Here is a 26,952-nt window from a genome sequence, read left to right as displayed (position 1 = left end):
TACACAGCATAACAAATAATGGGGAATTTACAACACCCTTAGCTCTGCCAGAGTTGTACGGTACCCTTCCTGCTGACTTGTTGTACAGAACTTGTAAGTCGCTTTGGATAAAAGCATCAGCTAAATGACTAAATGTAAATGTGGTGTGAGAATGAATGAATGAATGAATGAAAACTTTATTTAACAGATTGCAGAATGGGTACAATACAGTACGGCTCAATACATACAATTGTTAAGGGGATGCAGACCTGAGAAAGACGTTTGTCTTGTTTCCATCAGGGTCCCCCATTTTCAATTCATATAGACATATATGACATACATGACATACAGATAGTCAGTACTGCTACATCTATACATTTATGACATACCAGATTTGCAAATACAGTACTGTTTGTGATACAGAAGGAGTCAAGAAAAGGGAGTATATACATTTGACGTAGAAACTGTACATTGGAGGAGGTTGGGTGGGGGGGGTTGGGTACATTGGGATATTGACAACCATACTGGGTAATTTACATTGGAGGTGGTTGGGGGGGGGGGGGGGGGGGGGCACACTGTATAAACAAGTAACACTGTGCATTGAGGGGGGGGGGGAGGAGACACTGTACAAACAAACACAATTGTACATTGAACTATTGACAAAACCATACTAGGTAAATGACTGTACATTGGAGGGGGTTGGGTTAGGATATTTACAGGGGCCAGTGTTGAATTGCAGTCTCCCGTAGGTGTCCCTTGAGAGAGGTTTTGAAAGTGGGTAGTGATCCACATTCCTTTACAGCTTTGGGTAGGGCGTTCCACATTGATGTGGCATAATTGCGAAACGTGTTTAGTCCCTTATTTGAGCCGAATCTGGGTTTAACATGATTTGTGGAGCTCCCTCTGGTGTTGTGATCGTGGTATTCACTGACCTTTGGGAAGTATTTTGACATGTACATGGGTACCTTGGTCGTGTAGTGTATCTTGTAGACCAGGCCCATTGCAAGTTGTTGTACTCTGTCGTCTACTCTAAGCCATCCTAGGTTGTCAAAGTGGGCAGGGGTGAGGTGGGTTCTAGGAGTAAGGTCAAGCAGTAGTCTGACCAGTTTGTTTTGAGATGTTTGTAATTTTGTTTTTAGCGCCTTTGAGGTGCTTTGGTACCATGAGGTGCAAGCATATTCGTAGTACCCCTGAATGAGTGCTCCTGCCAGAGTCTTCAGGGTGTTCTTGTTTACCAGAGAGGAGATCCGGTACAAGAATCGAGTTCGTTGGTTGACTTTTTTTATTACATTGGATGCCATTTTGTCACAGGAGAGATTAGCCTCTAGGATGGAACCCAGGTAGGTAATTTCATCTTTCCTTGTGACAATATTGTCACCCACTGTAACTGAGAAGCCGTCGGTCTTGCTGAGTTTGTTATTTGAACCGAAGAGAATGGACTCTGTTTTGCCCATGTGTAATGATAGTGGAGCGACCAGTCATTTAAGAATGTAGCGATAAAGATGAGGGGGTGTCTAGTAGTAGTGGGAAGTGGGAACCTCTTACTGTAAGTCAATCTGACAGTAGGCTGTTGTGTGCTTGGTGAATTCATAATAGTGCACAATTGCAAATCCCTGACACTTGATTGCAATTATTGCATTTGACGACCATTGGTTTAAGATTATAGTTAAGTGGTAGAACATGGTTTGACTGAATTGAAAATGGGGGACCCTGATGTAAACAAGACGAAAGTCTTTCTCTGGTCTGCATCCCCTTAATAACAATTGTGTGTATTGAGCTGTACTGTATTGTACCCATTCTGCAATCTGTTAATAAAATGTTCAATCAATCAATCAATCAATCAACCAATCCCGGAATTGACGTTGTAGCAAAATAATAAACACTACGTTCCATTGGATAACACTGGGAAGTGACGACAGACAGATCCACTGTAGAGAACAAATGAGCAGCAGGACAGCAGCACCCCGTCGCGTGTAAGTTGCTTTAATTTAATAATTATTATTATAATAAAAAGTTATTCGCATTAATACAAGCTAAACAACATTCATATAAGTTCACCACAACACGGTCCAGACATACAGTATTATGTTCTGCCCTAGTTAAGGTTAGCTATCTCAAGACAGTTGCTAACAGCGACTGTAGCTATCTATGCTAGCAAGTTGTGTTTCACTGTGGAGTTGGTTTCAGAGCTAGCCAGTAGCAAACCCCTCCAGCTTCTTGGAAACTGTTAACGTTTTGTTATTCGTTGTTATCCAGTTTCACTGTTTGCCTAGTTCCTAATCGAGACAACGGTGCCGCTATTGACCATTTGGATGGAAGCATACACAGTGTACAAAATGGGGGACCCTGATGGCAAGCTATAACACTGACGAAGGAATATGTAATTCCGAAACATGTTTGTTTCAGGCTGCCATTACATTTTGAACCTGAGAGTGCTGGTCTGGCTTCACTGCTTCTTTTATATAATACTTAATGGGATTTCAGCACCCAGTGTCGTATCTTCAGAGCGCGGTCTAACTTGACATTGGACCCTGATGTAAACAAGACAAACGTCTTTCTCTGGTCTGCATCCCATTAATTAACAATTGTGTGTATTGAGCCGTACTGTATTGTACCCATTCTGCAATCTGTTAAGTTTTCATTCATTCATTCAGATTCGGTTTAGTATGCTTTGTTTCCACAAGATATTGATGGCGGCGTATAGACAACTGTTTAAGCGTCCATCCAAATTGCCAATAGGGGCACAGTTGTCTCGATTAGGTCCTATGTTTTGCCCAGCTGTTATGCTATAGCTATAGGTATGATAACAAACTATCATTACACCTGGGTAAAACAGAGTCCATTATCTTTGGATCAAATAACAAACTCGGCAAGACCAAAGTTGCTTCTCAGTTACAGTGGGTGACAATATTGTCACAAGGAAAGATGAAATTACATTACCTGGGCTCCATCCTAGAGGCAAATCTTTCCTGTGACAAAATGGCAACCAATGTAATAAAAAAAGTCAACCAATGAACAAGATTCTTGTACCGGATCTCCTCTCTGGTAAGCAAGAATACCCTGAAGACTCTAACAGGAGCACTCATTCAAGGTTACTACGACTATGCTTGCACGTGGCATCATGGTACCAAAGCACCTCAAAGGCGCTAAAAACAAAATTACAAACATCACAAAATAAACTGGTCAGACTACTGCTTGACCTTACTCCTAAAACACACCTCACCCCTGCCCATTTTGACATCCTAGGATGGCTTAGAGTAGATGACAGAGTACAGCAACTTGCAATGGGCCTGGTCTACAAGGCACACTACACCACTAAGATACCCATGTACATGTCGAAATACTTCCCAACGGTCAGTGAATTCCACGACCACAACACCAGAGGGAGTTCCACAAATCATGTTCAACAGATTCGGCTCAAACAAGGGACTAAACACGTTTCGCAACTATAATGTGGAACACCCTACCCACAGCCGTAAAATAATGTGATTCCCTACCCACCTTCAAAACTGCCCTCAAAGAGCACCCACGGGAGGCTGCAATTCGAAACTGGCCCATGTACATGTCCAACCCCACCCAACCCAACCCCCTCCTAATGTACAGTTTCTTCCCCCTCGAATGTATATATTTTCTTTTAGGATCTCTGTTAAACAGTACTGTATATTTGTATATCTTGTATGTCATAAATGTAACAGTACTGTATCTGTATGTCATAATTGTCATGATGTATATGTATATCTGTATGTCATGTATGTCATGATATATATCTGTATGTCATAAATGTGAAAATGTCATTATGAATTGAGAATGGGGGACCCAGATGTAAACAAGACGAAAGTCTTTCTCTGGTCTGCATCCCCTTAACAATTGTGTGTATTGAGCCGTACTGTATTGTACCCATTCTGCAATCTGTTATACAATTTTCAATCAATCAATCAATAGGTTATATGTGCTGTTGGTACTGACAAGAATGAAAGCAGAATCAGAATGCAATTGAAGACTATGTGGGTGTCAAATATCAAATTTTTAAGTTAGCATGTGGTCAGTATTGGGTCATTGTCTTGACTGTGGAAATTGCTAATAGCTCAATGCAATCTGTCTCCCCATTAAGCAGTTCTCACTCTCAAAAGAGAGGTCCACCAGCAGGAAGAGAATGGAGACAGAGCCAAGAACAGTGGCGAGGTCGAGGAAATCAAGCACAGGTGGGAGAGGAGGAGGAGGAGGGGGAGAGAGCTGGGAGGCAAGACAAAGACACGGTCCCCAGGGGCATCTGCATGACCATGTGTCCTGCTCGTGAGCTGCACGACCGCCAGGCACAGAACCGACTTCACCCGTTCGAAATGTTGACTGGTACAGAGAGGGACAAGCGGCCCAAGGCAGACCCCTCGCGTGTCATTAAGGAATACTCGCGGCCAGCCGCGGGGAAAGACTCCACGTGCCCCAGAGACCTCCGCCCACCAGCTGTGCTGCTGAAGACTGTGTGCTTCCTCATCGATGACATCGCTGCCTCTCGCAGTCTGCAGCCATGGACTGAGGCTAGTAGTCACCCCTCCCAACTATCCACCCATCAGTTATGGCTAATAATTAGACCAAGATTGGAATGTAACATGCCACTGATTGGTAAAGTGTACCAGAACCAGGGCCTCTAACCAGGCAGTGTACCAGGCCCTCTAACCAGGCAGTGTACCAGGACCTCTAGCCCAGGGCTGTACACTGCGATGATATCGTCGCGAATTGCCCCTTTAATTGGCCGTTGCGATTGGTAAATATTATCTGGGGGCGGGCTTGCGAGTTGTGCTTTCAAGCCTTGCATTCGCATTTCACTCCTAAATTATCCAAGGCGTGTGATGACGCGATGACGTCACTCACGCGAGCTGAGCAGTGAGCACTCAGCAGGTATGATCAGCGGGAACAATCGACTGAGCACTCACTCTGATAGACTGGCTGACTGTCTGATTTAGCTATGAAGAAAAGTAAAGTTAGTATTGCTTCATATTTTCGACGCGTTCGACCTCCTATAGTGAGCCGAACTGAACTGAACTCAGACACACGGAGAGAGCTGCGGCGTCTGCTGCTCCTCCTCCCTCCCGCACCCGTGGCTGTTGTAAACACTAGTCTCTAGTGGGACACTGGGACCTCGGTGAGCCTGCCAGCCGGCTAGCTACTGATAGCTATCAACAAATGCTCCAGTAAGTCTAGTAGTGCATGATAGCTCGCGTTAGCTTACTGTTCAAAACGAAATGTCCCATTAAACTAAATAGTTCAGATAGCTCCTGATATCAATGTCTTATAACACTGAGTCGATGCGTATTCGAGCTGAGGGCACGCTGAATATAGTCAATAGGGTCCAGCTGCAGCGCCGGAGAATCCTGGCCGTAGCTGGAGGCTACAGTATAGGGTCCAGCTGCAACTCCGGAGAATTCTGGCCGTAGCTGGAGGCTACTCAGTACACACAGACAGTGGAGCTGGTTGCATATAGCGAGCATTTTGACTTGTTGCGTGGTGGCGATGTCTCGCAGATAATACAACTACAAGTATGATTATATAATATATATATTTTATTAAAAAAAAATTATATAAAATAATGTTTTTTCTTTTTTAATAAAAAACAATCGATATAAATAATGGTAAAATTGTTATTTAAAAATTTGCCCCTAAAAAATATTTTGTCCCTAAATTTCTCATTTAGGGGCAAGTGTGCCCCTAGTGAAAAAGCTTAGCGTACAGCCCTGCTCTAGCCAGGCAGTGTATCAGGACCAGCCCCTCTAACCATGCAGTGTACCAGTCCGTCTAACCAGTCAGTGTACCAGGCCCTCTAACCAGGCAGTGTACCAGGACCTCTAACCAGGCAGTGTACCAGGACCTCTAACCAGGCAGTGTACCAGGACCAGGCCCTCTAACCAGTCAGTGTACCAGGCCCTCTAACCAGGCAGTGTACCAGGCCCTCTAACCAGTCAGTGTACCAGGCCCTCTAACCAGGCAGTGTACCAGGACCTCTAACCAGGCAGTGTACCAGGACCAGGCCCTCTAACCAGTCAGTGTACCAGGCCCTCTAACCAGGCAGTGTACCAGGACCAGGCCCTCTAACCAGTCAGTGTACCAGGCCCTCTAACCAGGCAGTGTACCAGGCCCTCTAACCAGGCAGTGTACCAGGACCAGGCCCTCTAACCAGGCAGTGTACCAGGCCCTCTAACCAGGCAGTGTACCAGGACCAGGCCCTCTAACCAGGCAGTGTACCAGGCCCTCTAACCAGTCAGTGTACCAGGCCCTCTAACCAGGCAGTGTACCAGGACCAGGCCCTCTAACCAGGCAGTGTACCAGGCCCTCTAACCAGTCAGTGTACCAGGACCAGGCCCTCTAACCAGGCAGTGTACCAGGACCAGGCCCTCTAACCAGGCAGTGTACCAGGACCAGGCCCTCTAACCAGTCAGTGTACCAGGCCCTCTAACCATGCAGTGTACCAGTCCGTCTAACCAGGCAGTGTACCAGTCCGTCTAACCAGGCAGTGTACCAGTCCGTCTAACCAGGCAGTGTACCAGTCCGTCTAACCAGTCAGTGTACCAGGACCAGGCCCTCTAACCAGGCAGTGTACCAGGCCCTCTAACCAGTCAGTGTACCAGGACCAGGCCCTCTAACCAGTCAGTGTACCAGGCCCTCTAACCAGGCAGTGTACCAGGCCCTCTAACCAGTCAGTGTACCAGGACCAGGCCCTCTAACCAGTCAGTGTACCAGTCCGTCTAACCAGTCAGTGTACCAGGCCCTCTAACCAGGCAGTGTACCAGGACCAGGTCCTCTAACCAGGCAGTTTAGGCCAGGCCAGTCCCTCTTATCTAATACACCAAAGCACTGAATTGAACTTCACATGACTTTCACTTGTCCAGAAAACCTTGGGAATTGTAAGATGAGTTTAACACTAATTTTCCACTCGTGGAAAATAGGTTTTCAAGGAAAGACAAATTAAATGTCATGGACTTGCGGTGGCCCTTGAAAATCAGAGGGCTGCCCCTCAGTTTCTCAAAAAGCCACCAGCAATGGGTATTTAGAAGACATTTGGGTCTCTGATGGGCCTGCTAAGCCTGCTAAGACTGAAAAAGCTCACTTCATTACTCGTCCTTGACTCGTGTGTATGTGAAATACGCATGTGTACAAATACAGCGCGTGACGGCTTGCTCGTAAACATTCTCTTTTCTACCTAAAGTTGAACCTAAATATGTTTCTGTATTTACAAATTCTTCACATCACATAAAGACAGCAGGCTGGGTGCAAACCCACAGGCTTGTCTTATTTCACAGTTTGACTTAGTAGGTCCATCAGAGACCCAAGCAATGTTATTTTATTTTTATTTTCTTTACAATATAGGACCTAAACTTAACCCTTTCACTGCCACACGACAGAAGGTTAACCCTTTACTATCACACAACCGACGGTCTGTGTATTGTCGCAGTGAAAGGGTTAACCGTTTGGTAGTGCGGCGGTGAAAGGGTTAAAGGTGGTTAGAATGGGTTGAGATTAGACGACTGACTTTGTAAAGCTGTGAGCATCTTTAATCAATTTAATTTAACTCTGAATTACATGTTCACAACCTGTAGAGGGCAGCATTCAGCTTAGAAGTACTAGTCTGTCATACAACCATAAGAACTATTGGGGCTTGATCCGTGACCATAATTATTATTATTAAATTAACATATATGTTCAGCCAAAATATGCACATTGTCCTAGCACAATTTGACCAGCTGATAACTGTGACTGGCTGCTGGTGACACCGTATAGTTTCAAGTTCAAGTTTTGTTTTATTTGTGACGTATATAAAGTACATGTACATTACTGTGAAATTCTTGGTTCTGTATGAGCCCCCTGAGAATGTGCTTCATACAGTAAAAAGAAGAACAAAGTCCCAACAATATACAAATATACAATATACAAACGAAAGTACAATGAAGTAAAAAAAAAAATGCAGACAATGAGGTACAAAAATGCAAAAAAAAAAAAATGTAATGCAAAAATTAGGTATGGATGATGTAACGTCACAGTGACCAATCGCGGCCACTCTTATTGTCTGGGACCAAATACGGCCACGCCCCACTCCCAGCAAAAAGTGGGAATCTCTAGAATGGGTTTGGGGCATCGCTGTATACGGAAGTAGCTCTCAAGGTGACGATTAGACAACACTTTTTTGTTGTCAGTAGATGGCAGCATTGGTTTAAAATTAAAGGCTGAAAATGTTGAGAACTACAACACTGCATTTCCCAAGAGCGTTAGCACAGGTCGCAGGTCACTGGGATGTGTCTATATTCTCCGACGTGATCTGAACAGCGTTAAACGATACTGCGACCTCGGTATAGCGACCGAGAATGGCCAACTAATTATCTTAACAAAAGTGCGCTGGTAGCGTTACATATGTTGTCTAAAGGGGGACATATGGTACAATTTAAGATTCTAATGATAATTGGCATATAAAGGACAAGATAAAGCATTGTTAATTTGTAAGAAACCTCAATGAAAACGGCGCAGGGTGCTATTGTTATGAAAATGTGATAGAATCCTATAAAATGTGGACGCATTTGGCCTACGTTCCGTTAGTGCAATTTTGTAATAAATAGATAAAATATGGTGTAGTGTTAAAATGGTTTAACGTGTCTAAAGTGAGTGTTAACACATCCTGCGCCAATCACGTTGTACGACGTGTTTCAAGTTCATGCTAATTCTGCCAGATCACGGCGTACAACGTTATTGTGATCATATTTCATATTTTCGCCATGGTATTCATATTTCCCTCACGGAGCCTTGTCTGATGCAGTGGAACTCGGCACAACTCTGCAACGCTTCAATACTGCCCCCTGGTGGATGATCGGCGAGTTGCCAAACCGGAAATGGCCGGTTGGATATCGGTGCGTCTCCTAAATCCGTCCGGCCACTCGCATATCGTCGCGGGACTCTAGCCACACACCGTGGATATGGATCGCTGCCATAACTCAATAATCGACATGATTTGGGCGTGTATTAGTATTATACAAACCGGAAATGGATCTACTCGATCCCCATCAAATAACTGGGATCTTTTTGCTCCAGTCTCATCGCCCAACGGTAAGAGGAGGCTGATGTCATTTTCAGCGTGAGTGTTTATTATTATCCATACAAACTGCTCTGATCTATATATCACCCATACTCTATAAAGCATTTAACGACGATCACGGAATTATAAACGACCCCCCCCCCCCCCCCCCCCCCGTTCACCCGCGCATGACCAGTCATAACGTTTAGGATCATGTACAGTTGACATTTTTAATATAGCGTGGATCGGTATCAAACGGCATTTGATAATCTATATATGTATTTATGCCTATATCTCACGTTCTAGGAATTACTGCAGAAAACGATAAAAACATATTTATATTCTAGATGGTATTTTCGTATGAATGTGTGAATGAAAAAGTAAAACGTTCCTACATCCTGAACGATAGATAATCGATGTTGAATGGGCCATAGTAATGTCAATTTAGCAATACAATTTAAAAAGTTATAGCCCTGCAAAGAAGGTGAACATCTCCATAGACTTACAGTGGTGGCAGAGAATGGTATAAGATGATCAAACTCCGTGGCAGTTAATGTGTTAAGGGTGAATGTTTGTTTTAAGTGAGTGTGTCCATGTGGATGTGTGTGCAGTGAATATAGATGGATGGGTTAGTGTTGCTTAGAGTCATTGAGCATCCTGATGGCCTGGGGATAGAAGCTCCTTTTGAGTCTCAAAAGTACAAGTATACATTACAACTCTCTCCTCTCTCGTTTGTCTTCCAGGTGTATGACTTTGTCTTCGACCGGCTGCGTAGTGTGAAGCAGGACATGATCATCCAACGGGTGTCCGGACCGGAGTGCGTGGCCGTCCTGGAGCGGACGGTACGCTTCCTCATCTACGCCTCCTACTGTCTGTGTGGGGAACCTCTGCGGCTCTACGACCCGCGGATCAACGACACGCACCTGCAGGAGAGCCTGAGCTGGCTGCTGGACTGTTACTCCACCGGGACGGGTCCACACCCCAACCAGGAAGAGTTCCAGGCCCTCGGTCTGCTCTACAACCTGGGTGGGTAGCTGGGTCTGCTCTACAACCTGGGTGGGTAGCTGGTCTGCTCTACAACCTGGGTGGGTAGCTGGGTCTGCTCTACAACCTGGGTGGGTAGCTGGTCTGCTCTACAACCTGGGTGGGTAGCTGGGTCTGCTCTACAACCTGGGTGGGTAGCTGGTCTGCTCTACAACCTGGGTGGGTAGCTGGGTCTGCTCTACAACCTGGGTGGGTAGCTGGGTCTGCTCTACAACCTGGGTGGGTAGCTGGGTCTGCTCTACAACCTGGGTGGGTAGCTGGGTCTGCTCTACAACCTGGGTGGGTAGCTGGGCCGAATACAGAACGTGAGGTTGTCTTATATTTGTGGTCTAGAGTTTGGAAGTGTCACAGTAAAGAAAGATAAGATAAAATATTCCTTTATTGATTTCCTTGGGGAAATTCAGGCATCATAGCAGTATGGGGGAGGGGGGGGTATAGGTGGGGTGTAATATAGTACTGTTTTGGGGGATTTGTACTTTACTCAAGTATTATTAGGTTTGTATACTTGTACTTTTACTCAATAAAATTTCAGAGAAAAAAAACATACTTTTTACTCCTTACATTTAAAATGCAGACCTACAAAGTACAAATCTTGCAGGTCCAACCATTTTAATTAGTATATTTGTTTCTCTGGTCGAACTAACGTTAATGCTATTAATCCTGCGGCCGCAGTTTATTACAGACAATCAAATCCCCATCAATGGAAAATTAACCCGCCCATACCCATGCTGATTGGTCCTTGTGCAAGACTAGAAAGCCGGGACCTTTGATTAAACACCTGCTATCAGAAGAATAGACAGTCAGAGTGACACGCTACAGAAGATGGCCACAAACGATAGTACGAGTGATGAAGAGGACGAAACGGAACATTTCATTGTCCCGTAATAAAAATACGTTTTTACTTTTACTTTTTAGTACTTAAGTACATTTAAAAGTAGAAACCTTTTGACTTTCGCTCAAGTGTGTTTTTAGCCAGATACTCTGACTTTTACTTCAAGTCAAGTCAAGAGTTTTATTTGTCACGGCATACAAGTATACAATGAAATGCGGGTGGTCTTGCCCGCAACGATGTGCAATACAGTAGTAATAACATATAATAGAATCCAATAGAACAACATTGTGCAATAAACAAGTAACATTGTGCAATAAACAAGTAACATAGTAGGGCATATCGGTATATGTTAGGGCTGACCTTCGAAGCGTTTTTTGGCAATCGAAGCTTCGGGGCCGAGCTTCGATTTAAATTCGAATCTTTTTTTTATTATTTTATGTTGTGGGACTTGTACAGCACTTTGGTAAACTTTGTTGTTTTTAAATGTGCTCTATAAATAAAGTGGATTGGATTAATTAATTAAGTAGCCCCTTTCGTGACTGTGACGCAGCCAACAAGGTTTCACTTGGCTGTGTGATTTAATTCAAGGTGGATCGCTGTTGTCGTTTGAACAACTTCAGATTTCATCCCCAAAATCAAGAATGTTTAAGATGAATGAAGTAAGATTTTGATTATTTGAAATATGGCCCGTGTAGACTAAACTATGCACAGAATTATGTCAGTCTACAAGGTCCGGATTCTACATGGTCCGGCAATGTAGACCTTGTAGACTCCACTACAGACCAATTATCAGTGAATGTTCATGCATTTTTAAGAAGGGCTACTTCCACAAAAAACAAAGAACTCACCAAAACATCTCAGTAGCACCTTATCTAAATGTTCTATTTCATATATGGAGATTCATATTTATTTATGTATTGCATGCATTTCTACATTTTATTTCCTATTTTGTTTATTCATCCCAGTATCTTTCTTTCTTATGTGTGGAATTCTCCTTCAAACAGGCAATAGTGATGATATAATTTGGGCAGTGCTGAGCTGGGTTACTTTCCTCCAGTGTATTTGTCCCCCGGCCCCACCCAATGGCCCCATGCACACACACACACACACAAAAATCGAAGTTAAAAAAAAAATTAAACTTTAAACTTCGATTTTTTTTTTATGTTTGAAGCTTGTGCCATCGAACGAAGCTTCGAAGTATTTAAGACAGCCCTAGTATATGTACATAAGTTATTTACAGAGCATGGAGGACATGCTAGGTCCTTTGGTAGTGCAATACACTGTTAGCTACGGATGAGGCACTGGGTCTTTCTGTACATGCTAATTTATACAATCTCAGGTTATACTATACTATTTTTAAAGTGACCTTTCCTTAGTGGCCGTAAGTACGATTTTGAGACGGTACCCATACTTTCACTTAAGTATAATTTCTGGGTACTTTTTACACCCCTGGGTATGGCATGGTAATAGTAGAAAGACTTAAGTACAGGCAATGACAAGTATAGTACAGTAGAAAAGCAATTTGGAGCAATATTTATCTCTTTTCCTGATAAGTTTGTATGACGTGTTTTGATATCAATGGATTCCTGATATGATATGGCTTTGCACTAGCTTAGAAACTCTGCTACGGCCGTCAAAAGACAGTAATAATTATGTTGGACGATCCACCTGCTCAGCATTAGGTAATCAGGGTCAATTTATATTCAGGCCAATATGGTAGTTTGATATATTGTATTGTTGAATATTTTCAGAGCAAGCTTTACCCAGATTTCAGGCTTTCTTGCATTTAAGAGAAGCCATAACTAGGCAATGAAAACATAGACCAGGTGAGGTTTGAGACGGGAGACGTTACACAAGAAGAATCTTATCCCTGAGCCTTTTTCATTCATCATGTACAGAATGAGAGTAATAATGTGAACTCACTCTCTTCATGCTGTGGGGGTTTTAAAGTGTGAATAGCTTAGTGGATGAAAGTGAATAGCTTAGTGGGCTTTGATGCCGGTGCAATGGAAGCATATTCAACACGTTATCTCTGATGTCTAGAGGCTAACGTGAGCGGGCGTCTCCTCCCATCTCCCAGGCTCCACTCGCGTCCGACAGCACTCCATGGAGCTCCCCGAGAGACTCCGCCGCTCCCCCGCCGTCCGCCTGGCTCTGTCCATCAACCAGGCCTTCCTCGAGCGCAACCCCGTCCGCTTGCTCCGGTTGGCCCAGAGGTTGAACTTCCCGCAGAGCTGTGCTCTCCATCGCCACCTGGCGGCGTGTCGCCGAGACCTGCTGCTGATCTACAGCCACGGCCACAGCGGCCGCAACTGCCGCTTCCCCCTGCAGAGGCTGGCCGGGCTCCTGGCGCTGGACGGGGCCCCGGCTGCAGGGCGGCTCTGTCAGGCACACGGCGTGGAGGTCAACCGGGACAGTCAGGTGGTCTTCTCCAAGACTTCCTTTACCGATCCTGAGTCGGGGAAACTGCACTGCTCGCTCTACCATGACACCACGGTGACTGAAAAGCAGAGAGACCTCGCTCTGGGGAGCATCATCCACGGTTTTGCTTGAGATGACGGATGCTGGATATATGCTTGATATATGCTTGATTATGTGATTGACGCTTTTTGCACCTACTGTGAATTTCTGTGTTTTGATAGCGATGCTGTTTTAATGTTCTCTTGGTGCTTCTTTTTTTAAAAGGGGGGGGGGGGGTAGACAGTATTTAAAGGGGAACACCACCCACATTAAGAATTCCAAAATCTTATTTCCATGGCCTAGTGTTATTTCCTAGCACATTTCAAACCCAATGCATAATGCCAGGTATGTTTAAACAATGTAATGTAGATTGTTATCGTCTATCGTTCTACGCTTCACCTGATAACCCTCTTCGTTTTGCCCTCTGCTCTGTGATAACTAGTCAGGTGTATGCAGCTCAATTGCGTCCTTTGTGAAACCCCCCATTAGACCACAGGAATAACATGTATGGATTCTTATATTTGACGTAGTTCCCCTTTAACCATTTTCCTCTTATTAACTCAAAAGGCACTTTCAATAAATAATATGATGCCTAATAATGGTTCAATGTGTTTTCTTGTTGTCGTCGTCGCCCCCCCCCCCCACACACACACACACTATTATTATGTTTTTCTCATTGTTTATAAGTTATTTACCATAAAATTGTTGTTATGAGAAATGGCCACTTGGGGGCGCCCACGGTGTATCTGTGGAGTGAGCGCTCAACTCAACACCGACCCAACGGAAAGAGGGCAACAAGTGATACATTACATTTCCGAGTGACCACTTGTGTGTTTTTAATGTTCAGGTTGTCAACGTGTGGTGGTAGCCTATAATAGTGGGGATCTATATTTTGTTTCTCCCCTCGAATCAAAGCATTGAATACACAACAATAATAGGCTCTTGAAATCTTATTTGGAAATGTGCGTGAAACGGATTTGTTTCTGTTTAATAAAATGTGCACTTGATTCGAGGTCCTGCAGCAGTGTGGACTGGGTTTAGCCTCTTGCTGTGAGAGAGAGAGAGAGAGGTGGGGATTGTGTGAATGAACTGTTGTTGAGTCTGCAGCGTGAGATGAGTCCTGACTCGTAGCGGGAGGGAACACAAAGAGAGGAGCAGGAGAAGAAAATATAAAGAGTACAGATTCTGTTTTCACAATTTCACTTTTCCTCCAGCGAGACATTTGGGTTACGGTGTGTAATATAGTGGGAGGATACTGTAATCTGTGATGGTGAAATATGAGAGAACGGAACTGGGGCGGATGAAGGCTGCAAGAGGACTGTCCGCGTCCACTGGGCTCTAAAAGGGGGAAAAACTCCAATTGCTCTGCAGGACAAGATTGTGCAGAGAGTGGGATGATCAACACTTCCCTGGTTGTTGCCGATGATCCCAGCAGGAGAAACTTTGCACACCTACTACAACAACACCGACCAGTCTCTCGATGGATACTTGGAGAGACTACTGTTGTTGGCACAGTGGCTGGTGAAAGTTACTGTAACTTTTTATACTGTATAGTTTAGACGGTCCAGCCTCCTTTATGGGGGAGATATCCGCCAACATCTCGGCGATCTGAGGGCAAGATGTTGAGATTATGTTTGACAGCCTTGAGTCTTTCGTGGACTTTCTTCATCTGCAACGTGAACAGAAGTTACGCACAAGAAAAACAGTAAGTTTGTTTGTTGCATTTGTTGCTCGAAGTGTAACTTTCCTTATCACTGGTTTTTGGAAACATCTCTCTGACTTAGCATTTCTGATGCCATTAATTTGTAAATAAGGTGTTTTGTTGATTCAATATTTGAGATGCTGATGATGGCCTACTGTAATTCACCCAATTATATACCTTTTGTTTTATGGTCACATCATGTCAAATTGTAACCACATAATTTAATGTATCTGAAGTAAACGTTATGCATTGATAATAATAATAATCACATGCCATGCACCATAGTCTCTGCCGTAGTTAGTATCAAAGGACTTTTGATGTCGAGGAGTGGTGAATGTGAAGATAATTTTCTGATGGCTTTTACATCAAAATATATATATATATAAATGTTGTGCTATGTTGTTACAACACGTCACTCAATGATTTGATAGGCATATGCACGAAGCAGGACAAAGTTCACCAATTCGATAAAGTGATGTGTGTGTAGTCGCTGTGTTCTCTGGTTGCCCATGAATGGAAAGTATTCTGCAGAGGTGAAGGTTTACTCCTGTGTGTCCATTGAGAGATAATAGCTGGTGGGTTTGGCAGTGGTTTATTCTTCCTCTCATCCCTCCCTCTCTGCACAGACCAGAGAGAGAGAGGCCAGCGAGCTAAGGTTTGATTTAGGGCTCGTTTAGATGCTACCAGTCAAGCCGCTGTCAACGGTGTGCTGCTGTTAGAGAGCTTGATCCTGAGCCGCAGAGAATTGTGTTAATTGTGAAGAGTTACAAGCTGTGCTGCCAAGTTGTCCAGGGGGGGGGGGGAGGAGGGGAAATCGGCAGCAGCACTAAGAATGTGGGACCGAGCTGCTTCTTCCACAAAAGAGAACACAAACGCCTCCCCGAGCACTGAACGCCTCGGCCGAGGAGCAGCAGAGACCAGTGCGAGGTGGAGTGCACCAGGCCGCGTGATTGAAATAAGCAGCCTCCTCTGACTATAGCACCTGATCCAGGCTTATTATTACCAAGGAGCTGGTTGAACTCGCTGCAGATCAAACGCAGAGAGTCAATTTCCTCCTATTATCTTGCCATTTTCAAAGCCTTGTTATTTTCAAAGGGATTTTCTCGTGGCTTTCTCTCTCTCTCTCTTAGGAACTCCAGTCGCCTCTGGCTCCCAGCTCAGTAATGCCAACCACCTGACCCCCAGTCTCAGGCATGCAATTGGGTTTGCTTGCCTGAGGCTTTTGCTCACTCCTCCTAATTTGTGTGACCCAGAGCTAAAGTTTTAGAGGGAGAGTTCCCGACATTAGCAGACCTATTTGCTCTGAAAAGCAGCATGATGCATCATGCGGGACAGGCTGGGTTTTTACTTTTTTGGCTCCAGGGCTCCCCGCGTAGCTATAACCAAACGGCTACTATTGAAACAAGCCCTGTTGAGAGGTATTTAGGCTTTGTCAACATTCCAATGTACAGTGTAAAATGTGTGTGTGTCCCCTACCCAACCCCCCCCCCCCCCCCCACCTCCAATGTACAGCCCTCACCCAACCCACCCAACCCCACCCCACCAACCTCCTCCAATGTACAGTTTCTACGCCAAATGTATATACACTCCTTTTCTGGACACTTTTGTATCACAAACAGTACTGTATTTGCAAATCTGATATGTCATAAATGTATAGATGTAGCAGTACTGTCTATCTGTATGTCATGTATGTCATATATGTTATGATGAATTGAAAATGGGGGACCCTGGTGGAAACAAGACGAAAGTCTTTCTCTGGTCTGCATCCCCTTAACAATTGTATGTATTGAGATGTACTGTACTGTACCCATTCTGCAATCTGTTAATAAACTTTTCAATCAATCAATCAATACAAGGTCTCAGGCATGGCCACTCACCAGCCAGCCACACATGGGAGGCTCAATTTGCTGACTAATAGAGCTTACTAAACTCAATAAGTGCTCACATATATGGGAGAACAACAACAACAACATGCTACTAGATAGAACACCAACTATTGTATTGTTGTCCTTGGTGAGATATATCACCGTTGCCCCAAAGCATTAACCCTCCAGCCAGAGGTAAAACTTAAATTAGGCTTTTTTCCCAGAGCATTTACGTGCATCAAAGAACGACCTTTGCTCTACGACCTCTTTGACAGCCGTCTTCCCTCGATTAAGAGTGTGGAATCTTGGTCGTTATTTTTCAAAACAGACTCCCAAGGTTCTGTCAGAGGTGCCAGACCACCCAAAGAGAATAGAGCAGGAAGCTCATTGGCCGACAGGTACCATGTCCCTGGTAACCTTACAATTAAACCTGATCTTGCTGCACAAAACCATGTGTGTGTGTGTGTATGTGTGTGTGCACGCTCGTGTTTGTCTGCACATGTGCATGTGTGAGAGACAATGTGTGTGTGTGTGTGTGTGTGCGTGCGTGCGTGTGTAACGGGTGTAAAACTCACTCCCCAGAGGCATCCAAACTGAGCGCTTAGAAGGGAATTCCTTTCTTGGCGCAGCGGTTTGTGATGTCGCCCGCAGTGCGGACGCCTGGGGTTCGACTCCCACTCAAGGCATGGTCGAATTCGTGGCAGGGGCGAGTTGCCTCTGTTACACTGGTGCCGTGACCCGGATGCCTTGGGTGGTGTGAGTTTAGGGGGGGTGAATGTAACGGTGTAAAACTCACTCCCCAGAGGCATCCAAACTGAGCGCTTAGAAGGGAATTCCTTTCTTGGCGCAGCGGTTTGTGATGTCGCCCGCAGTGCGGACGCCTGGGGTTCGACTCCCACTCAAGGCATGGTCGAATTCGTGGCAGGGGCGAGTTGCCTCTGTTACACGTGCATGAAAGAGATGGAATTAGAATCAGAATCACAAATCAGAATCAGAAATGTCTTTATTGCCAAGTAGTTTACACATGCAAGGAATTTGATTGGGTCATTTGGTGCAACATTAACGGAGAGACAATTACGGTAGAATAAAATGAAAGGTAGAATAAGATAAAATGGAATATAAACTAAATTAAAATAGAAGTACAATAGAATAGAATAATACTGTGTAGATAGAAAGAATATAATAATGAACAATACCTGCTTGTGTATTTGTGTGGATGTTTATTTGAGACGAGGTAAGTAATGAATACTATATATAGGGTATAATGTAGTTGCTGTGTGAATACATCTCACAGTATCTTGATTCCTAAACACATTTGCACACCAGAGCGGGGGTGTGTTTCTCTGATGCCTTTGGGAGATGGTGCCAAGTCACCATGGTGTGTTGATACTTGCTAGATAGATTAGATAGAAAACTTTATTGCCATTTCAACACATGGTTGATTGGGATTAGTCTTGGTGCCAAACATACAGTACATGATACAGTATAAAAACATACAATATAAAAACATACAAGAATACATGCAATGCAATCCCTACAATAGACGTATTTCACAAACAATTAAAAAAAAAATGCTACAGTGCCTAAAAGAGCTCAGTGTTCCAATTTAAATACGATAATGATGATAGCTGCCTCTGCACTACAGCCACTGGCAGTTAACCCCCTTCTCTCTCTCTCTCTCTCTCTCTCTCTCTCTCTCTCTCTCTCTCTCTCTCTCTCTCTCTCTCTCTCTCTCTCTCTCTCTCTCTCTCTCTCTCCTCTCTCTCTCTCTCTCTCTCTCTCTCTCTCTCTCTCTCTCTCTCTCTCTCTCTCTCTCATCTCTCTCTCCTCCCCCGTCACTTTCACCCCCCTCCCAAACACACACACACACACACTCCATTACTAATGCTATTTCTCTTTCTTTACCCCCCCCTCCCTCTTCTCCCACCTCCTCTCTCCACCCCCCCTGCTGTTCCCACTTCCATCTCTCCCCCTCCCCCGCTCCCCTCCTCCCCCCCCCCCTCTAGGGGTTACCTGGTCGCCGCCCCCTCTGTGTTCCGCGCCGGCGTGGAGGAGAGTGTGAGCGTCACCATCTTCAACGCCGTGGCAGAGACGCGCGTCCAGGTGCAACTCTCTGTGAAAGGAGAGTCGGTGGCCCACAGCCATGGCACGGTGTTCGGTGAGCGGTTACTGTAGCTAATGACACCCCATGGCACAGTGAGAGGTTACTGTAGCTAATGACACCACGTGGCACAGTGAGAGGTTACTGTAGCTAATGACACCACGTAGCACAGTGAGAGGTTACTGTAGCTAATGACACCACGTGGCACAGTGAGAGGTTACTGTAGCTAATGACACCACAGGGCACAGTGAGAGGTTACTGTAGCTAATAACACCACAGGGCACAGTGAGAGGTTATGCACCCTCCTCTCCTCGAAGCCAGAAGCACTTACATACGTGTGAATGCCATGCACGCACACGCACGTGCGCACACACACACACACACACACACACACACACACACACACACACACACACACACACACACACACACACACACACACACACACACACATGGATGTTACCTTCGACTGGAGGCCTCATGGTCTCGGCCCCTCCCACCCGGCAGGCTCCCTGTGTTACACACCTGTGTGATCTGTTGTTAGACAGCATCGCTAATGGATGAACCTGGCTGCGTCTGCAGAGAGACTAACTGGCTGCGTCTGCAGAGAGACTAACTGGCTGTGTCTGCAGAGAGACTAACTGGCTGCGTCTGCAGAGAGACTAACTGACTGTGTCTGCAGAGAGACTAACTGGCTGCGTCTGCAGAGAGACTAACTGACTGTGTCTGCAGAGAGACTAACTGACTGTGTCTGCAGAGAGACTAACTGACTGTGTCTGCAGAGAGACTAACTGACTGTGTCTGCAGAGAGACTAACTGACTGTGTCTGCAGAGAGACTAACTGACTGTGTCTGCAGAGACACTAACTGGCTGTGTCTGCAGAGAGACTAACTGGCTGCGTCTGCAGAGAGACTAACTGACTGTGTCTGCAGAGAGACTAACTGACTGTGTCTGCAGAGAGACTAACTGACTGTGTCTGCAGAGAGACTAACTGACTGCGTCTGCAGAGAGACTAACTGGCTGCGTCTGCAGAGAGACTAACTGACTGTGTCTGCAGAGAGACTAACTGACTGTGTCTGCAGAGAGACTAACTGACTGTGTCTGCAGAGAGACTAACTGGCTGCGTCTGCAGAGAGACTAACTGACTGTGTCTGCAGAGAGACTAACTGGCTGTGTCTGCAGAGAGACTAACTGACTGTGTCTGCAGAGAGACTAACTGGCTGTGTCTGCAGAGAGACTAACTGACTGTCTGCAGAGAGACTAACTGGCTGCGTCTGCAGAGAGACTAACTGACTGTGTCTGCAGAGAGACTAACTGGCTGCGTCTGCAGAGAGACTAACTGACTGTGTCTGCAGAGAGACTAACTGGCTGCGTCTGCAGAGAGACTAACTGGCTGTGTCTGCAGAGAGACTAACTGACTGTGTCTGCAGAGAGACTAACTGACTGTGTCTGCAGAGAGACTAACTGACTGTGTCTGCAGAGAGACTAACTGGCTGCGTCTGCAGAGAGACTAACTGACTGTGTCTGCAGAGAGACTAACTGACTGTGTCTGCAGAGAGACTAACTAACTGACTGTGTCTGCAGAGAGACTAACTGACTGTGTCTGCAGAGAGACTAACTGACTGTGTCTGCAGAGAGACTAACTAACTGTCTGCAGAGAGACTAACTGGCTGTGTCTGCAGAGAGACTAACTAACTGTGTCTGCAGAGAGACTAACTGGCTGCGTCTGCAGAGAGACTAACTGACTGCGTCTGCAGAGAGACTAACTGACTGTGTCTGCAGAGACTAACTGACTGTGTCTGCAGAGACTAACTGACTGTGTCTGCAGAGAGACTAACTGACTGTCTGCAGAGAGACTAACTGACTGTGTCTGCAGAGAGACTAACTGACTGTGTCTGCAGAGAGACTAACTGACTGTGTCTGCAGAGAGACTAACTGACTGTGTCTGCAGAGAGACTAACTGACTGTGTCTGCAGAGAGACTAACTGACTGTGTCTGCAGAGAGACTAACTGACTGCGTCTGCAGAGAGACTAACTGACTGTGTCTGCAGAGAGACTAACTGGCTGCGTCTGCAGAGAGACTAACTGGCTGTGTCTGCAGAGAGACTAACTGACTGTGTCTGCAGAGAGACTAACTAACTGTGTCTGCAGAGAGACTAACTGACTGTCTGCAGAGAGACTAACTGACTGTGTCTGCAGAGAGACTAACTGACTGTGTCTGCAGAGAGACTAACTGACTGTGTCTGCAGAGAGACTAACTGACTGTGTCTGCAGAGAGACTAACTGACTGTCTGCAGAGAGACTAACTGACTGTGTCTGCAGAGAGACTAACTGGCTGTGTCTGCAGAGAGACTAACTGACTGTGTCTGCAGAGAGACTAACTGACTGTGTCTGCAGAGAGACTAACTGGCTGTGTCTGCAGAGAGACTAACTGACTGTGTCTGCAGAGAGACTAACTGACTGTGTCTGCAGAGACTAACTGACTGTGTCTGCAGAGACTAACTGGCTGTGTCTGCAGAGAGACTAACTGGCTGTGTCTGCAGAGAGACTAACTGACTGTGTCTGCAGAGAGACTAACTGACTGTGTCTGCAGAGACTAACTGATTGTGTCTGCAGAGAGACTAACTGACTGTGTCTGCAGAGAGACTAACTGGCTGCGTCTGCAGAGAGACTAACTGACTGTGTCTGCAGAGAGACTAACTGACTGTGTCTGCAGAGAGACTAACTGACTGTCTGCAGAGAGACTAACTGATTGTGTCTGCAACATAGAGACTAACTGACTGTGTCTGCAGAGAGACTAACTGACTGTGTCTGCAGAGAGACTAACTGATTGTGTCTGCAACATAGAGACTAACTGACTGTGTCTGCAGAGAGACTAACTGACTGTGTCTGCAGAGAGACTAACTGACTGTCTGCAGAGAGACTAACTGACTGTGTCTGCAGAGAGACTAACTGACTGCGTCTGCAGAGAGACTAACTGGCTGCGTCTGCAGAGACACTAACTGACTGTGTCTGCAGAGAGACTAACTGACTGTGTCTGCAGAGAGACTAACTGACTGTGTCTGCAGAGAGACTAACTGACTGTGTCTGCAGAGAGACTAACTGACTGTGTCTGCAGAGAGACTAACTGACTGTGTCTGCAGAGAGACTAACTGACTGTGTCTGCAGAGACTAACTGACTGTGTCTGCAGAGAGACTAACTGACTGTGTCTGCATAGAGACTAACTGACTGTGTCTGCAGAGAGACTAACTGACTGTGTCTGCAGAGAGACTAACTGACTGTGTCTGCAGAGAGACTAACTGACTGTGTCTGCAGAGAGACTAACTGACTGTGTCTGCAGAGAGACTAACTGACTGTGTCTGCAGAGAGACTAACTGACTGTGTCTGCAGAGAGACTAACTGATTGTGTCTGCAACATAGAGACTAACTGACTGTGTCTGCATAGAGACTAACTGACTGTGTCTGCAGAGAGACTAACTGACTGTGTCTGCAGAGACTAACTGACTGTGTCTGCAGAGAGACTAACTGACTGTCTGCAGAGAGACTAACTGGCTGCGTCTGCAGAGAGACTAACTGACTGTCTGCAGAGAGACTAACTGACTGTGTCTGCAGAGAGACTAACTGACTGTGTCTGCAGAGAGACTAACTGGCTGCGTCTGCAGAGAGACTAACTGACTGTGTCTGCAGAGAGACTAACTGACTGTGTCTGCAGAGAGACTAACTGACTGTCTGCAGAGAGACTAACTGACTGTCTGCAGAGAGACTAACTGACTGTGTCTGCAGAGAGACTAACTGACTGTGTCTGCAGAGAGACTAACTGACTGTGTCTGCAGAGAGACTAACTGGCTGCGTCTGCAGAGAGACTAACTGACTGTGTCTGCAGAGAGACTAACTGACTGTGTCTGCAGAGAGACTAACTGACTGTCTGCAGAGAGACTAACTGACTGTGTCTGCAGAGAGACTAACTGACTGTGTCTGCAGAGAGACTAACTGACTGTCTGCAGAGAGACTAACTGACTGTGTCTGCAGAGAGACTAACTGACTGTGTCTGCAGAGAGACTAACTGACTGCGTCTGCAGAGAGACTAACTGGCTGCGTCTGCAGAGAGACTAACTGACTGTGTCTGCAGAGAGACTAACTGACTGTGTCTGCAGAGAGACTAACTGACTGTCTGCAGAGAGACTAACTGGCTGTGTCTGCAGAGAGACTAACTGGCTGTGTCTGCAGAGAGACTAACTGGCTGTGTCTGCAGAGAGACTAACTGACTGTGTCTGCAGAGAGACTAACTGGCTGCGTCTGCAGAGAGACTAACTGCAGCTAGACTCCTGCTAACAGGGTGAACAGCTCCAATCCAACTGGGCTGAGAGCTCTGCTCCACAATGGATCATTACAGCTATTGGATAATAACAGTTGGAGCCAGAGATGATTTGCGATGTGTTATTACTAGTAGGGGTGTAAATATTTGACCCCACACAACGATTCGATTCGATTAGTTGTACAGTAAATTACCAAGTATGGTCTTGTCAATATTCCAATGTACAGTTTTGCTTGTACAGTTGTACAGTGTCCCCCACCCACCCCTCCTACCCAACCCCCCCCCCCCCACCCACCCAACCACCCAACCACCTCCAATGTACAGTCCCCCCCCCCCCCCCCCCCCCCCCCCACCTACCCAACCTCCTCCAATGTACAGTTTCTACGTCAAATGTATATACTCTCTTTTCTGGACTCTTTTCGTATCACAAACAGTACTGTATTTGCAAATCTGGTATGTCATAAATGTATAGATGTAGCAGTACTGTCTATCTGTATGTTATGATGAATTGAAAATGGGGGACCCTGATGTAAACAAGACGAAAGTCTTTCTCTGGTCTGCATCCCCTTAACAATTGTATGTATTTAGCTGTACTGTACTGTACCCATTCTGCAATCTGTTAATAAAGTTTTCAATCAATCAATCAATTACGATTACGATTCTTCAGGCAACGATTCAATGCATCATGAAATCTCTTCATTTGACCACGATTCGATTCGATACATTTTCTATCAGTTAATTCCCCAAAACACAAATGTGGCTGGGCGAACTGATTCACTCAGCATGAATGGACCATAGGTCAATACAAAATATAATTTTCTTTTTTAATAATAATAATAATTCTAATCGATTCTAACATTTTCAAATTGATGCAGTCACCTTAGGATCGATCATTGTTACACCCCTAGTTATTAGACATAAAGTTAAAAAAAAATTATAAATGTAGCCCCAGAATTGAGAACGAAGACGTCCCACAGGAATACAGGATACTGTGGTAAATGCTCTTCCCAGAGGTAGGCCAGCATCTGCGCTTAATTAGTTAGATCCATTTTTGTGAGATTTTGAATTGACCAACTGAAGCAGTCCATCCGAATAAAATACAGAATTTAGTTCAAGCATGAATGCTTTTTGTATAGAAACAATTCACTTTGCAGTAAATGTTCTTACTGTATTTGTTTGGTTTTCAATTTCAGACAAAGGCTCCATCAAATTAAAGGTGAGACCAACTTCCTTCATCACTAGCGTTGTTTTTTGTCTCCTACTAAATGTTATATGTTATATATGCTTGTTTAGAGAGATATTTAAAACACACAACAATGTTTAGTTCTAGTAAATGTTATTCTGTAGACATGCTTGTTTAAACTTTACAGAGATGTTTAAAACGCATGGTGGTGTGTAGTACTAGTAAACGTTATTCTGTAGACATTTACATTTTCATTTAGTCATTTAGCTGACGCTTAATCCAATGCGATTTACAAGTTCTGTTACGACAAGTCATCAGGAAGGGCACAACTCAAATCAGCCGAATAACAATGTTCATCAAAGTGTTGTTTACAGAGATGTTTAAAACTAACATTATTTGTAATGCAACATCTGTCTTTGCACATTCATTGGGAATAAGGTAACAGCCTCAATGTAATATGCAACAGCTGTTGACGTGCATGTATGGTCTGCCGCCCCAAACGGCTGGAATGGATCAATCTAGAACGCACCACTCCTCTCCCTGCACAGCCTCCACCCCTCCGCTCTCATGACACGCAGTCTTATATACACGTCTCACTCTCTTCATGTCCTTGTGTCCACGTCTCACTCCTCTTCATGTCCTTGTGTCCATTTAATGTGCTCTGGGTTTGGTTTTTCAAATCAGTTTTAGCACCAGGCTCGTCCTTCTCCTGTTGACTTCCAGTGGACTCACAGTGTAACTGAGGGGTTAAGCCCAGCGCTGATGATTAGGGATGTCCGATATTATCGGCCTACCGATATTATCGCCCTACCGATATTGGCATTAAAATGTAATATCGGAAATTATCGGTATCTGTTTAAAAAAAGAAGTATTTGTATTTAAATTTTTATAATTCTTTTTACATGTATTTAACCTTTATTTACCCAGGCAAGCAAGTAAGAACAAATTCTTATTTTTATTTATTGTGAAAAGTATGCATAATGTTGTGTTTATTGGGGGGGGGGGGAACCCCGCATATATCGGTATCGGTTGATATCGGTATCGGAAAGTAAGAGTTGGACAATGTCGGTATATGGGATATCGGTAAAAAAGCCAATATGGAACATCCCTACTGACGATCCTTCTTGTGTCTGCCCGTGTGTGTGGCGTCCGCCAGGTGCCACCAGGGCTGCGGGGCCAGGCCCACCTGAAGGTCTGGGGCAACCGGCACCTCACGGAGGGCGGCTACATCTTCCACAACTACACCACCGTCACAGTGGAGAGCAAAGGCACCGCCGTCTTCATCCAGACGGACAAGCCGGTCTACAAGCCCAAACACAAAGGTCTCCATATCATTATTGTAACATTGTTTTATTGTATAGTATTTTATGTTTCTCTTTTATTACTTTTTTTTATATTTTATATTTGCTTCCACTAATTGCACCTTAAGTTTGAGTCCCAAATCTCGTTGTATGCAAATAGGATGACAATAAAGTACAATCTAATCTAATCAATCTAATCTAATCATCCATCTAGTGAGCTATAGTCACCCACTGTGTGGAGTCCCACTGGTTAATTCTAATTGTCTTAATATATAGAGTGCACGTTTTCATGTTCAATCAAAGGAAATTGACTGGAAGGATTCCAGGTCGCTGATGCCGGGCTGGAGAAAATATGTTTGGTTTTCGTCAAGCCAATAATGTGGTCCTGGGTCTTTCAAGGACTCGTGCGTTGACTCTTTGAGTAAAAAATGATGTTAACAGATTTACAACAGAGTGTCCAAATGTTTTTGATACCAGATGGAGACTTGCTGCATCTGAAGTGGGTAATATTGTGATTCTTCTTCTGCTTTCAGTGCTTATTAATGTGTATTCCGTCACACCTGACCTGCGGCCAGTCAATGACAAGGTAGCGTGAATCACCTGTCACACGACAGCCTATCACACACCCCTATAGCACACTCGTCATTACTGCTTATCACAACCATTATGTCACAAGAAATAGCCAAATAATCATCTATAACCAATTACATTATTGGCTTGGAGTTGGGGTGGCCTGGTGGTATGAGAGGATGTGTTTTAACTAGAAGGTCACAGGTTCAATCCCCTGCAACAGCCAATGTGGCCCTGTGGAAGTGGCCTTGAGCAAGACACAGAACCCCATACCTGCTCCAGGGGTGCTGCACAAGGCTGACCCTGCATTCTGACCCCCCCCCCATCTGGCAGAATGCCAACATGTATGTGTTTCACAGAGGGATAATGTAAGAAATGAAATCCTAATCACATAAGTATATCACTGGCATCTTTTAGACGCATGGCGTCAATGGAGATGAAGATAAAACATATTATGAAACATAAGAAATTGCATTTGAATGACAGATGAAATATTCTTTCTGATGTTTTATAATACATATAAAACATGTATTATTATTATTATATA

General features: G+C 44.8%; 2 protein-coding genes across 4 annotated transcripts in view; both read left to right on the top strand.

The window, feature by feature from the left end:
• Positions 1–1,920: 1,920 nt before the first annotated feature.
• sac3d1 (SAC3 domain containing 1) lies at positions 1,921–13,572 on the top strand (the record flags this gene model as incomplete). 2 transcript variants are annotated; one of them, XM_084310450.1, is made up of 4 exons in its annotated part: positions 1,921–1,952; positions 4,094–4,514; positions 9,775–10,057; positions 12,988–13,572. In XM_084310450.1, the coding sequence occupies 4 exons, from the start codon at positions 1,921–1,923 to the stop codon at positions 13,458–13,460; spliced, it is 1,209 nt and encodes a 402-aa protein (XP_084166576.1). In that variant the 3' UTR covers positions 13,461–13,572. The 2 variants fall into 2 exon arrangements, with proteins under 2 accessions (XP_084166576.1, XP_084166575.1); XM_084310449.1 differs by having other exon boundaries at positions 4,091–4,514.
• Positions 13,573–14,492: 920 nt separating this feature from the next.
• cpamd8 (C3 and PZP like alpha-2-macroglobulin domain containing 8) overlaps positions 14,493–26,952 on the top strand; it is a 130,646-nt gene continuing 118,186 nt past the window's right edge. For both annotated transcript variants that reach the window (XM_084311559.1, XM_084311558.1), the window contains exons 1-5: positions 14,493–15,072; positions 18,941–19,092; positions 24,545–24,567; positions 25,691–25,856; positions 26,369–26,421. In XM_084311559.1, the coding sequence (XP_084167685.1) occupies positions 14,987–15,072; positions 18,941–19,092; positions 24,545–24,567; positions 25,691–25,856; positions 26,369–26,421 (480 nt within the window). In that variant the 5' untranslated portion in view covers positions 14,493–14,986. The remainder of the gene's footprint in view (positions 15,073–18,940; positions 19,093–24,544; positions 24,568–25,690; positions 25,857–26,368; positions 26,422–26,952) is intronic.

The sequence above is a fragment of the Notolepis coatsorum genome, assembly GCF_963971535.1.
Source record: "Notolepis coatsorum genome assembly, chromosome: 3".
NCBI lineage: Eukaryota > Metazoa > Chordata > Actinopteri > Aulopiformes > Paralepididae > Notolepis > Notolepis coatsorum.
This window is presented reverse-complemented; position numbering and strand designations above follow the sequence as displayed.